We start from the raw sequence: 13,881 nt of genomic DNA, 5'->3' as shown, positions 1-13,881 counted from the left end.
CTCAAAATCTGTATATCCAAAAAGTCCTGAATGATTTTAGACTGGTTGCTGTAACTGTCCTGGGTAAGATGTTAAAACTGTATCCGGCCCTGCAAACAGTCCTCTAATCTACAGGAAAATCATGGGGGTTCATAAAAAAAAAAAAAAAATTTCAGACAGCTCAGAGATGACGGACAGGACTCCTTTCTGCTCTCCGTGGGAGTAGCTCTGCTGCAGCCACCCATAGGAAGGCTGCTCCCATTATGAAGGGGATGGGGGAAAGATCTCAGAAGCCTCGTCCTCAGAAGAATCAAAACTGTCAGGGAGCTGATGGGGTAGAAGCATGTTGGGGATCTGAACTGGTGTGGTGCCGAGACACTGCCTGCTGCACTGCAGCACTCGGGTCCCAACTTGAGGCGGCCCATCCAGGTAGGCACATGGCACATCTTGAGAGATTCATGGATCTTGACTTTGCCGACGATGCTGCGATCTTAACAGAGTCAATGCAGGCTCTGATCGGGGTTCTCAAGACACTGGGCAAGGGAGACTGAGTGGCTGGGCTTGCGAGGGCCCTGAATAAAAACCAAAATCTAGGCCTTTAATGACCTCTTAGGCACAGCCATCAGCAGTGTGTCCGTTTATGGAAATAGTGCCAACCTTGTCAAGAGGTTTACTTACCTTGGCAGCGACATTAATGTCTGTGGTGACTCTTTCTATGAAGTCAGTAGACAGATTGGGACAGCATTGGGGTTTCATGATGTCGCTGGAAAAGGTTGTGTGGTGCTCCTGGTGTTATTGCAAAAGGACAAAGGTCCAAGTCTTTAAGAGCCCTGGTGCTTCCTGTTTTGCTATATGGTTGCAAGACATGTATGCTATCCAGTGACCTGAGATGAGGACTGGACTCCTTCAGTACTGTTCTCTAATTGGAGAATCTTTGGGTACCGCTGGTTTGACATTGTGTCAAATGAGTGGTTGCTCATGGAGTCCCGAATGAGGCACATTACCTGCATTGTGAGGGAGCATCGGTTACAGCACTACGGCCACATGGCGCAATTCCCTGATGGTGATCTGTCTCGCAAGACCATCATTGTTGAGAACACGAGCAGCTATAAAAAAACAGGCCAAGGGGACGCCCATGTAAAACCTGGCTACAGCAGATAGATGGTCATTTCTGGATGGTGGGACTGGTCTGTCTGTCTGCCTGGGGGGTTGCCAACTGGGATGACGAACTGTTTTCTCGTGTGGTGGGTGCAGCAATCTGCTGTACCAGCGCATGCTTTCCCAACCTGACCTGGCTGTAATTGTTGATTTTATGAAATCCTTTGAGAAGTTGTCCAACATGATAATTTTTATTCTGCTTTTAATATCATCTAGGCTTACATCAGGGTTAAGATGCTAACTCACATTTTCTCTTTGTACTCTAACATAGGTGGCTGGACCCAGGAGTTTTAAACTAACAAAACATAAACAGCATAGGTGTACCACTATGCTTCAGATAAGCTACACTGTAAAAAGATTGCTGTCTGTCGTTTATCTAGAACACAAATGATTGTGCGTGCTAAAGACAGGGACAGGCAAATACTGAAATTTGTTAATGATTGTTATTGTTAATATTGTTCAGAAAATACAGAAAGCAGTCAAAATTCTATTGTTAATTATTTGTTAAGTTGTATGAATATTCTTTAACAGATCAACATCTCCATAACCAGTATTTTTTCTAGAAAAGTTTTAATAGTAAATGACATTGGTTGCGGACCAAGGAGGAGTTGAGGAGAGTGACACTGAAATTTATTAAAATAACCAGCCATAAATGATGAAATAATGCGAACACCACATATTTCTCCAAAATCAAAATGATTTAAAAGGTTTTACAATAAAATTTTAAATTTACTCACATTCACAAAAGGTATGACTATAAAAAAGATGTATACATTTTTCAGTGAATTACATTTTCTAATTTACTATAATAAATAAGAAGTTAGAACACTGAAGTCTGAAGTCTGTTTTTTATATCTTTTCTTTATTCTTTCTAAATCTTGTAGAGCACTCTGAGCTACATCATTTGTATGAAAATGTGCTATATAAATAAATTGTGTTGTTGTTTTACATTGTAAGATTAAATAATTGAAACAGGTAGAAAATACATTTATACATTTATTTTATGAGTGAGGTGGGGGTTTCATTTCACTTTCTAAAGGTAATGCCAGATTTATATCTGAAAACAATTTTACATAGAAATAATGTCATTTTTAAAGACTGTAATTGCTAAAATCCTGCAACTGTTCAGTCACTGAAGCAGCCACTACAAGGGAATCTCAGTGCATGACTACCAGATTGTTTCCCAGTTCTTACACTGACACCAATATGAGTATGGCTAAGCTCTCTTTTTACCAAGACTAACCTGTACAATCACCACTTAACTGCTGACATCATTCCAATCCGCCTGTCAATCTCTCTGTCTCCTCACTGGTGAACAACACCTCAAGATAGTAATACTCCTCTGCTTGAGGTAGCACCTCCTTTCCAACCTGAAGAGGGTACTCACCCTTTTCCTGTTGAGAACAATGACCACATACTTGGAGGTGCTGATCCTCAACCAGACCACACCAGTGTGCATTCTTATTGGGAACAGTGCCAATAACATTAGTAAAATGGATTGTCAAGTTACTGGTCTGTAGTAGTTCCTTCTCACTGAGCTATCTCACAAGAAGTTCTGAAAGTGTGTTGAACAATAGTTTTGTTTGTACATTCCAGCTGGAAACAAATTTCTGAGACAATGGTAAAGTCTGCCTAAGCCACTGACTTATGCCTGTGTACTAGGTTGCTGTTTTTTTTTTTGTTTTTTTTTTTTAATGATAAGCAAATGCTTGACTGTGTTATAGGAGATAAACTAAACCAATCTAAGCTTGCCATTTTACAGTGAATAAGGTATACACACACAGTAAAATATATGCAATATATATTGTTAATGAGAAAAAAAAACATTCAAAAGAAATTAATCAAGAATTAAATTAGGGTAATTACTGGATGCAAAAACCAGTGTGTTTCTTAGTGCCGGTCCCAAGTCCGGATAAATGGGGAGGGTTATGTTAGGAAGGGTATCCGGTGTAAAATTTTGCCAAAGCAATATGCGGACAACAATACAAATTTCCACACCGGATTGGTCGAGCCCCGGGTTAACAAAAACTGCCACCAGTACTGTTAGTCAACAGAGTGCTGGCAGAAATTGGGCTACTGTTGGCCAGAAAAGAGGAGGAGGGGGAGACGTGTTCGGAGGCAGAAGGAGGAGGAGGAAAGTAAAGAGAGTGGAACTGAGGGTAGGAACTTTGAATGTTGGCAGTATGAGTGAGAAGGGGAGAAAGTTAGCAGATATGATGGAGAGAAGGAAGGTTGATATATTGTGCATGCAAGAGACTAAATGGAAGGGGAGTAAAGCCAGGTGGATTGGAGGTGGATTCAAATTGTTCTATCATGGTGTGGATTGGAGGAGAAATGGGGTAGGAGATACTCTGAAGGAACAGTATGTCAAGAGTGATTTGGAGGTGAAAAGAGTGTCAGACAGAGTAATGATTATGAAGCTGGAAACTGGAGGTGTGATGATGAATGTTATTAGTGCATATGCACCACAAGTTGGGTGTGCAATGGGTGAGAAAGAAGATTTTGGAGTGAGTTGGATGAAGTGATGAACAGTCTACCCAAGGGACAGAAAGTGGCGATTGGAGCGGATTTCAATGGGCATGTTGGTGAAGGGAACAGTGGAGACAAGGAGGTGATGGGTAGGTATGGTGTCAAGGAGAGGAATGAAGGTCAAAGGACAGTGTATGTAAGAGCGAATTTTAGAAAGTTAAAGTTTTGAGTTAAACACATATTAATGTTTTCTTAATTTGAATAGAATATAAATTTCTTCCATAGTCATAGACAATGGTATAGTCTTTTCCCCCTATAAGTTAGTAAGAGATAGAACCTTCTTACAATAACTGAGAAACAGTGTGATAATAGATTCGGTTGTGTTTAGAACAGGTCCCAGTAAAGAGGGACTTGAAAGACCCATTTTCAACTCAGAAATGGGATAAGCATACAGTTTTCTCACCATTTCGAAATGGTTCAGAAATGTTAAGTAAATAGTAATGATTTGAGATGTAACATCATTTAAGCTTTGAACTGAAGTTTTCTTAACATGATTTTTTCTTTTTTTGTTATTTTAATTTTTTTTTGTTTGAACTGTTTTACTTTGAAACTTAAACTTTTAAAAACTAATATATTTTGTCTGTGGTAATTTTGGAAAAACACAGCTACAGTTTATTTTGCCAAAAGGATGGACATGGCTGTGGTGAATACGTATTTTAAGAAGAGGGAGGAACATAGGGTTGCGTACAAGAGTGGAGAAAGAAGCACACAGGTAGATTACATCCTATGCAGAAGAGTTGATCAGAAGGAGATTGAAGACTGCAAAGTGGTGGCAGGGGAAAGTATAGTTAAGCAGCATAGGATGGTGGTCTGTAGGATGATGTTAGAGATCAGGAAGAGGAAGAGAGTGAGGGCAGAGCCAAGGATCAAATGGTGGAAGCTGAAAAAGAAAGACTGCAAGGTTGAGTTTAGGGAGGAGGTGAAACAGGAGCTGGGTGGCAGTGGAGAGTTACCAGACAGCTGGGAAACTACAGCAGATGTAGTAAGGGTGACAGAAAGAAGGGTGCTTGCCGTGACATCTATAAAGAGGAAGAAGGAAAAGTAAACCTGGTGGTGGAAGGAGGAAATACAGGAGAGTATACAGAAGAAGAGAATGGCAAATAAGAAGTGGGATAATCAGAGAGTTACAGAAAGTAGACAAGAGTACAAGAATGGCAAAGAAGAAGTGGGATAATCAGAGAGATACAGAAAGTAGACAAAAGTACAAGGAGATAAGGTGCAAGGTGAAGAGAGAGGTGGCAGAAGGCTAAAGAAAAGGCGTATGATGAGTTGTTTGAGAGGTTGGACACTAAGGAGGGAGAAAAGGACCTGTACCGATTGGCTAGACAGAGGGATTGAGCTGGGAAAGATGTGTAGCAGGTTAGGGTGATAAAGGATAAAGATGGAAAAATACTCACAAGAGAGGAGAGTGTATTGAGCAGATGGAAAGAGTACTTTGAGAGGCTGAGGAATGAAGAGAACGAGAGAGAGAGAAGAGGTTGGATGATGTGGAGGTACTGAATCAGGAAGTGCAACGGATTAGCAAGGAGGAAGTAAGGACAGCTATGAAGAGGATGAAAAACGGAAAGGCCGTTGGTCCAGATGACATACCTATGGAAGCATGGAGGTGTTTAGGAGAGATGGCAGTGGAGTTTTTAACCAGATTGTTTAATGGAATCTTGAAAAGTGAGAGGATGCCTGAGGAGTGGTAAAGTAGTGTACTGGTGCAGATATTTAAGAATAAAGGGGATGTGCAGGACTGCAGTAACTACAGGGGAATAAAATTGAGCCACAGCATGAAGTTATGGGAAAGAGTACTGGAAGCTAGGTTAAGAAGTGAGGTGAAGATTAGTGAGCAGCAGTATGGTTTCATGCCAAGAAAGAGCACCACAGATGCAATGTTTGCTCTGAGGATGTTGATGGAGAAGTTTAGAGAAGGCAGAAGGAGTTGCAATGCATCTTTGTGGACCTGGAGAAAGCATATGACAGGGTGCCTTGAGAGCAGCTGTGGTATTGAATGAGGAAGTCGGGAGTAGCAGAGAAGTATGCAAGAGTTGTACAGGATATGTACCAGGGAAGTGTGACAGGGGTGAGGTCTGCGGTAGGAGTGGCGGATGCATTCAAGTTGGAGGTGGGATTACATCAGGGATCGGCTCTGAGCCCTTTTGCAATGGTGATGGACAGGTTGACAGACGAGATTAGATAGGAGTCCACGTGGAATATGATGTTTGCTGATGACTTTGTGATCTGTAGCGATAGTAGGTAGCAGGTTGAGGAGACCCTGGTGAGGTGGAGATATGCTTTAGAGAGGAGAGGAATGAAGGTCAGTAGGAACAAGACACAATATATGTGTGTGAATGAGAGGGAGGTCAGTGGATTGGCGAGGATGCAGGGAGTAGAGTTGGTGAAGGTGGAGAAGTTTAAATACTTGGGATCAACAGTACAGAGTAATGAGGATTGTGGAAGAGAGGTGAAATAGAGAGTGCAGGCAGGGTGGAATGGGTGGAGAAGAGTGTCAGGAGTAATTTGTGACAGATGGGTATCAGCAAGTGTGAAAGGGAAGGTCTACAGGACAGTAGTGAGACCAGCTATGTTATACGGATTGGAGACGGTGGCACTGACCAGAAAGTAGGAAACAGCTGGAGGAGGTAGAGTTAAAGATGTTAAGATTTGCACTGGGCGGGACGAGGATGGATAGGATTAGAAATGAGTACATTAGACGGTCAGCTCAAGTTGGACGATTGGGAGACAAAGTCAGAGAGACGAGATTGTGTTGGTTTGGACATGTGCAGAGGAGAGATGCTGGGTATATTGGGAGAAGGATGCTAAGGATAGAGCTGCCAGGCAAGAGGAAAAGAGGAAGGCCTAAGTGAAGGTTTATGGGTGTGGTGAGAGAGGACCTGCAGGTGATGGGTGTAACAGAACAAGATGCAGAGGACAGAAAGATATGGAAGAAGATGATCCACTGTAGCAAACCCTAACGGGAGCAGCCGAAAGAAGAAGAAGAATTGTCACTCCACTTACCAAGTCCATATGTCGAAGACTGTCAAGTAGTTTGCAATTTCTGTTCTTCAGCCTGTGAGCTTCATCAATGATAACACACCTCCACTCAATCTCTCTTAGCTCAGGACAATCAGACAATACCATCTCAAAAGTGGTAATCAGGGCATCAAACTTGTACGCTCCTGGTATTAAGTGGCCCTGCCACAAATAAGAAATATATGAATCATAAGCAGACAAAATATGAAGCACAGAACAAAACATAATAAAAGGTGAAATAGAGAAGTTGATTCTTAGGTTATATAACATTTGTAGCAAAGAAAATACACACCTCAACCCACTTCAGAAACTCATCTGCTACTCACATCATCATCTTTGCAGTACATTTCATACTGCTGAATCATCTGCCGAGATGCCAGGCTGCCATGGTAAACAATAGTGTTCATATCAGTCCACGTAGCAAATTCACGCTCCCAATTTACAATCGTAGAGAGTGGTGCGATCACCAGAAATGGTCCATGCAAACCAGCGCTGTATATCTCTTGTAACAGTGTGATGGACTGGATTGTCTTTCCTAAACCCATTTCATCAGCCAGGATACAGTTCTGCCTGTTATGCAAATAAAATTAAGATTGAACATTGGAATGATTTGCAAATAAGGTTAAGAGATGTCTTAAAAAATAAGATAAACAGTGCAGCTAAATTGAAAATTAGCTCTCTCACCTAAAAAACATACTCAACACCAAATACTTTGAAATGAGTATTGTATCAAACATTTTAAATTATTCATTCACAAACATACTAAAGAACTGCCTTAAGTTCTTCCTAGAAGCTGAAAATCTAATCTGTCATTATGCAATATTTTCATGACCCACCTGTTGTACCAATTGAACAGCAACCAGTTGACTCCTTCCAGCTGGTATTCTCGAAGGCAATTTCCATTCTTGTATTCACGGGACAATTCCAGTTTCTTCCATGAACTAGCAAGTGGCCGTGGCTGGGTCAGAGAAGATAAAAAGATCATAAACTATTTCATGCACTACTGAATTGGCTTATCCAGTAAGCCATGCAGTAACTATAAAATAGTTATAACAGAAAATGCAATATCATAATATGGTTTACAGATGATATGCTTTGCCTAAACATGGATATATTGTCTACAGTATTTTTTAATCCTAAAAATAAATAAATAAAAAAAATAAAATAAAATAATGCACTGATGTTTAAACTGTTTACGACGTATCAAGCTGAGCATAAAGGTTTTGAATGCTATTACTATACAGTGCCTTGCAAAAGTATTTATCCACCTTGGTGCTTGTCCTATTTTGTTGCATTACAACCTGGAATTAAAGTGGATTTTAGAGAGAGAGGAATGAAGGTCGGTAGGAACAAGACAGAAAGATGTGTGTAAATGAGAGGGAGGTCAATGGAATGGTGAGGATGCAGGGAGTAGAGTTGGCGAAGGTGGATGAGTTTAAATACTTGGGATCAACAGTACAGAGTAATGGGAATTGTGGAAGAGAGGTGAAAAAGAGTGCAGGCAGGGTGGATAAGAGTGTCAGGATTAATTTGTGACAGACGGGCACCAACAAGAGTGAAAGGGAAGGCCTACAAGATGGTAGTGAGACCAGCTATGTTATATGGGTTGGAGACGGTGGCAGTGACCAGAAAGCAGGAGACAGAGCTGGAGGTGACAGAGTTAAAGATGTTAAGAGTTGCATTGAGTGTGACAAGGATGGATAGGATTAGAAATGAGGACATTTAGAGGATCAGCTCAAGTTGGATGGTTGGGAGACAAAGTCAGAGAGGCGAGATTGTGTTGGTTTGGACATGTGCAGAGGAGAGATGCTGGGTACATTGGGAGAAGGATATTAAGGATAGAGCTGCCAGGCAAGAGAAAAAGAGGAAGGCCTAAGAGAAGGTTTAAGGATGTGGTGAGAGAAGACATGCAGGTGATGGGTGTGACAGAACAAGATGCAGGGGACAGAAAGATATGGAAGAAGATGATCTGCTATGGCGACCCCAAATGGGAGCAGCCGGAAGAAGAAGTAGCACCATTTGATTTACCCAACATGCCTACCAATTTGAAAGTGCAAAGTATTTTTCTAGTGGCACAAACAATAATAAAGACACAAATGCAGAAATCAAGAGTGTGCATAGGTATTCATCTCACATAGTAAATACTTTGAGACATCTTAAACAGAGTAGAGCTCTAACCTCTCTCTCTCATTTCTCCTAGGGCGCGAATCAGAAAATGGTCGACCGTGGGGTAACTCGCGTTGAAATCGTAGTTGAAGAACTCCAGGCACTCGACGAACAGATTCAGAAACTCCTGTCCCGACAGAGATACCTTAGAGATCTGAAGGCCTGGCTGTTGGATAAACCGTCCTTGCCATCTGGAACCGGAGAAACATCAACCCCGCGTTGTGCCAACCTCACCCCGCTGTCTCGTAGGAGCGACGCCGCTGATGACCTTGGTGGATTTCAGCTATGCAGGTGGGGGTTCAAGGCCAGAGCACCTCTATCGGCACAGGCGAGCATCCTATCTCAGAACCGGTTTGACCCTCTCCGCGTCCCCATTTTGCCTTCAGCCCCTGGTGATGTAATAGTGGTAGGTGATTCTATCGTTAGAAACCTTAATGTCGCATGCCCTAATGAAAAATCGTTTGTTTCTTGTTTTCCCGGTGCTCGTGTCCGAGATGGAATGAGACGTGCGCCAGCAGTCTACGAGAAACACAAGGAGAGGGCAGTTGGAGCAATCGTCTTGCATGCCAGCGTAAACGATATAAGGCACCGACAATCAGAAATCCTGAAGGCTGACTTTGCAGCTTTGATTAAAGACACGAAGGAGAGGACCCCATCGGCAAAGATCTTCGTTTCAGGTCCACTACCTCTCGTCAGACGATCCAACGAGTACTACAGTCGTCTGCTAGGATTGAACAACTGGCTACAGGGTTTCTGCAAAAAGAAGGATGTCGGTTTCATCAACAATTGGAATCTCTTTTTGGAAAGGCTGCGTCTCTTCAAACGTGATGGCCTGCATCCGAACAGTTTCGGTGCCCGGGTCCTCTCCGAAAACATATCGAAGGTAATTGCTTTTCTTGACTATCTATCTCTGCTCTTAACCCCTTCCGAAATGATACTGTTGTGCCAGGACATGATAAGTGTTTAATAGAATCTTCCGTTAAAGTGCACAACATTAATACTGTAATAAGCAATCTCAATGCACGTAGAAAATCTAGGAAATACGGCGTAAACTCCAATAATCTATTTAAAATTACTATTTTAGAGGAACATGTATTAAAACTATAAAAACAGATCACAGATTAAACAAAAAATACACACAGAGCGGCGCTAATAAAAATAATTTAGTTCCTATTCCAAATATCAATAACGCACATAGACAGCTCGTAAATCAGCCTACACATAAAGCAGGTTATACGTTAGACTTAGTGATTACTAAAGGACTGAAAGTTGATATAAAACAGATCATTGATATTGGTCTATCAGACCATTTTCTTCTACTTTTTAATATAGAAATAATGATAAAAACACTCATGAGAAGCATATTGTTAAAAAACGCTTCTTTGACTCAGAAGCAGCAGCTTTAAAACTTACAAACATTCTAAGCAATCAGTCCGTTTATAGTGCCAGCTATAATAGTGAGGATAATGTAAATAGTAAGGTGGAAAGATTTAATACTAAAGTGAGAGCTGCTGTTGACAGAGTTGCACCTGAAAAGACAGTGAAAAAATCTTCTAGCATTGTTATACCATGGAAGACCCAAAGAGTGTCTGATTTAAAGAGAACATGCCGTAGAGCTGAGCGTCAATGGAGGAAGACTAAACTTACTATCCACCATGAAATATTAAAAGTCAAAATAACAGAATACAATAACACTGTCCGTCTTGAGAGATGCTGCTATTTCTCCAAGATTATAAATAACAATGCTAGTAATCCCAGAGTCTTATTTTCTACAATTGATCGCCTACTAAACCCAGGTAACTCAAAGGAATGCCTCCAAAGTTCTTCCAGTAAAACCTGTGAGGCTATTGCTGTATTTTTCAATCAAAAAATTAATGATATTAGAAATAACATAGTATATCCCTCCAACACTAAGGATCCTCCTAAACCCCAGCATCCTGTTATAAACAAATTAAACTCTTTCACTAGGATAGATTTACCTGATTTACAAAAATAATCTCTCAATTAAAATCCTCCACCTCGTCCTTGATCCAATACCAACAAGGTTTTTCAAAGAAGTATCAGGCGTGCTAATTGATAATGTTCTGGACATAGTAAATTGTCATTAGATACGGGGTCTTCCCAGACTGTCTTAAGACTGCTGTAGTTAAACCCCTTCTTAAGAAACATAATCTTGACCCTCGCTCTTGAAAATTTTAGACCCATCTCTAGCCTGCCTTTCTTAAGTTTCTAGAGAAGGCAGTCATTATGCAGTTAAATGACCACCTCAATAAACATGCTATTCTTGATAAATTTCAGTCGGTTTTAGAACAAATCACAGCACAGAAACTGCACTCGTTAAAGTAGTAAATGATTTGCCAGTGAATGCAGACAGAGGCCATTTATCTGTTCTCATCCTCTTAGATCTGAGTGCTGCATTTGACACCATTGATCACAACATTCTTAGAAATCACCTTAGTCAATGGGTGGGCCTCTCTGGCACGGTCTTAAATTGGTTTGAATCCTACCTGACAGGGAGAAAATTTTTGTTAGTTGTGGGAATTACAACTCGAAGACACATGATATCCGATATGGTGTTCCACAAGGCTCTATCCTGGGTCCACTGTTATTCTCAATCTACATGCTTCCGTTAGGTCAGATTATCTCAGGGCACAACGTGAGCTACCACAGCTATGCTGATGACACACAGCTGTACTTATCAATAGCACCTGATGACTCCGATTCTATTGATTCACTAACACAATGTCTGACTTGAATCTCAGAATGGATGAATAGTAACTTTCTCAAGTTAAATAAAGAGAAAACTGAAATCTTAGTGATTAGCAATAATGGATACAATGAGGCTATTAGAAATAAACTGGATACATTAGGATTAAAAGTCAAGACGGAGGTAAAAAGCTTAAGGGTAATTGTTGACTGTAATCTGAATTTTAAATCGCATATTAATCAGATCATTAGGACAGCATTTTTTCACTTAAGAAACATAAGTAAAGTTAGACCTCTTATATCACTGAAAGATGCTGAGAAATTAGTTCACGCGTTTGTTTTCAGTCGACTAGATTACTGTAACGCATTCTTCTCAGGACTACCCAAAAAAGACACAAATCATTTGCAACTAGTGTAGAATGCAGCTGCTAGAATCCTAACTAGGAAAAGAAAATCCGAACACATTTCTCCAGTTTAAATGTCACTACACTGGTTACCTGTGTCTTTCAGGATTGACTTTAAAATTCTGCTTATGGTTTATAAAGCCTTAAATAATCTCGCCCCATCGTATATATCGGAATGTCTGACACCTTATATTCCAAATCGTAACCTCAGATCTGCGCCACCTCCACCTACTCAAAGCTTCATGATGCTCCAACAATGATGGATGGATTAAAAGGCCATCTTCATCAAGCCCTTCCGTGAGAACCCTAAATCCAAAGAGGACTGTTTCATTTATGTTAGGTAGATTGCCCAGAGGGGACTGGGCGGTCTCATGGTCTGGAATCCCTACAGATTTTATTTTTTTCTCCAGCCGTCTGGAGTTTTTTGTTTTTTCTGTCCCCCCTGACCATTGAACCTTACTCTTATTCGATGTTAATTAATGTTGATTTATTTTGTTTTCTTATTGTGTCTTTTATTTTTCTATTCTTTATTATATAAAGCACTTTGAGCTACTGTTTGCATGAAAATGTGCTATATAAATAAATGCTGTTGTTGTAATCTTTTGATGCAATTACAGCTGCAAGTCTGCTTGGGAATGTCTCTATTAGCTTACCACATATAGCTACTGGAACTTTTGCCCATTCCTCAAATGAAAAGTGCTTCAAGTTCTTTAAGATTGATGGGTTATGTTACTGCAGTGTTTTTCAGCCCATGTGCCATGGCACAGTGGTGCCCCGTGAGACCTACCAGTGTGCCGTGGAAATAATAGTGCAGAAGACCAGGTTCTGAACATAAGAGGGAAAAGCTCCGCAGGTGGTTGAGACCTGTCAGTGGAGGACAGGACTACCTGGGGAAGCTGGCATAAAAGTAGTTCCATGATGAATATTTTGCACATCTCCTGGCTGCTAGAGTCCATCTGCCTGAATGTGTGGTCACCAGCAAGTCTCACAGGGCTGGGGGATAGTGGGCATATGAGTTGCCACTGAGGCAGAGAGGGGCGGAAAAAGGGGTGAAGTAGCTAGGAGATGCTAAAGTGCTCACCAAGTGCAGTGTCTACGAACAGTAATTTCTGAGCTGCATTTTCACTGGGTTCTCCTGTAGTCCCACTACTTTTGGCAGATGAGCACATATATGAGATATAATGCATGTGTGATTAGTAAAACAGCTGAGTGCCTTGGGATGGTTTTGGTTATAAAAAGTGTGCCACCACAGAAAATGGTTGGGAAACACTGCGTTACTGTACAGTAATCTTCAAGTCATGCCACAGATTCTCAATGGGATTGAGGTTTGGGATTTGACTAGGCCATTCCAAGACATTTAAATGTATATGACCAGAGAAACTTCTTCCATGTGTTTGGGGAGTCTGCCAGATGCTGTTGGATAAACTCCAAATGTCTTTTCTTATTTTACTTCTTTAAGCAATGGCTATTTTCTGGCCACTCTTCTACAAAGCCTCATTCTGTGGATGGTATGGCTTAAAGTGGTCCTTTGGACAGATAATCCCATTTAAGATGTTGATCTTTGCAGCCCCTTCAATGTTATCCTGGATGTCTTTGTTGTATCTCTTAATACCCTTCTTTACCAGGTCTGTCATATTTTTTCCATTTTATTATAATTGAAATATATAATGGATTATATACACACACATGGCCAAAACATGTACACAAATTTCAAGAAAAGAAACATCTGTACTAAAGTTGTGATATTAAATTTATACAGATATCAAGGGATGAATTTAATGCACAAAATGGTTACCAGTTTGTTTCACATGCACAATGTTTGGTAGAGTTTTGTGGTGAGCGTGTAAACTGTTCTAACACCATAGCCGAGGAAGCTGAACTTGTTGCTGTACAAGACCACCTGGATCTTTCCTAGTGCACA

General features: G+C 40.8%; 1 protein-coding gene across 1 annotated transcript in view; it reads right to left on the bottom strand.

The window, feature by feature from the left end:
• Window positions 1-13,881, bottom strand: part of chd8 (chromodomain helicase DNA binding protein 8) — a 153,772-nt gene that overhangs the window by 58,811 nt on the left and 81,080 nt on the right. The window contains exons 13-15 of the mRNA XM_039746109.1: window positions 7,521-7,642; window positions 7,011-7,254; window positions 6,670-6,846 (exon numbers count right to left, since the gene is read on the bottom strand). Coding sequence (XP_039602043.1) covers window positions 6,670-6,846; window positions 7,011-7,254; window positions 7,521-7,642 — 543 coding nt within the window. The remainder of the gene's footprint in view (window positions 1-6,669; window positions 6,847-7,010; window positions 7,255-7,520; window positions 7,643-13,881) is intronic.

The sequence above is a fragment of the Polypterus senegalus genome, chromosome 1, assembly GCF_016835505.1.
Source record: "Polypterus senegalus isolate Bchr_013 chromosome 1, ASM1683550v1, whole genome shotgun sequence".
Taxonomy (NCBI): domain Eukaryota; kingdom Metazoa; phylum Chordata; class Cladistia; order Polypteriformes; family Polypteridae; genus Polypterus; species Polypterus senegalus.
The sequence above is the reverse complement of the archived record's forward strand: the minus strand, read 5'-3'. Positions and strand labels throughout refer to the sequence as shown.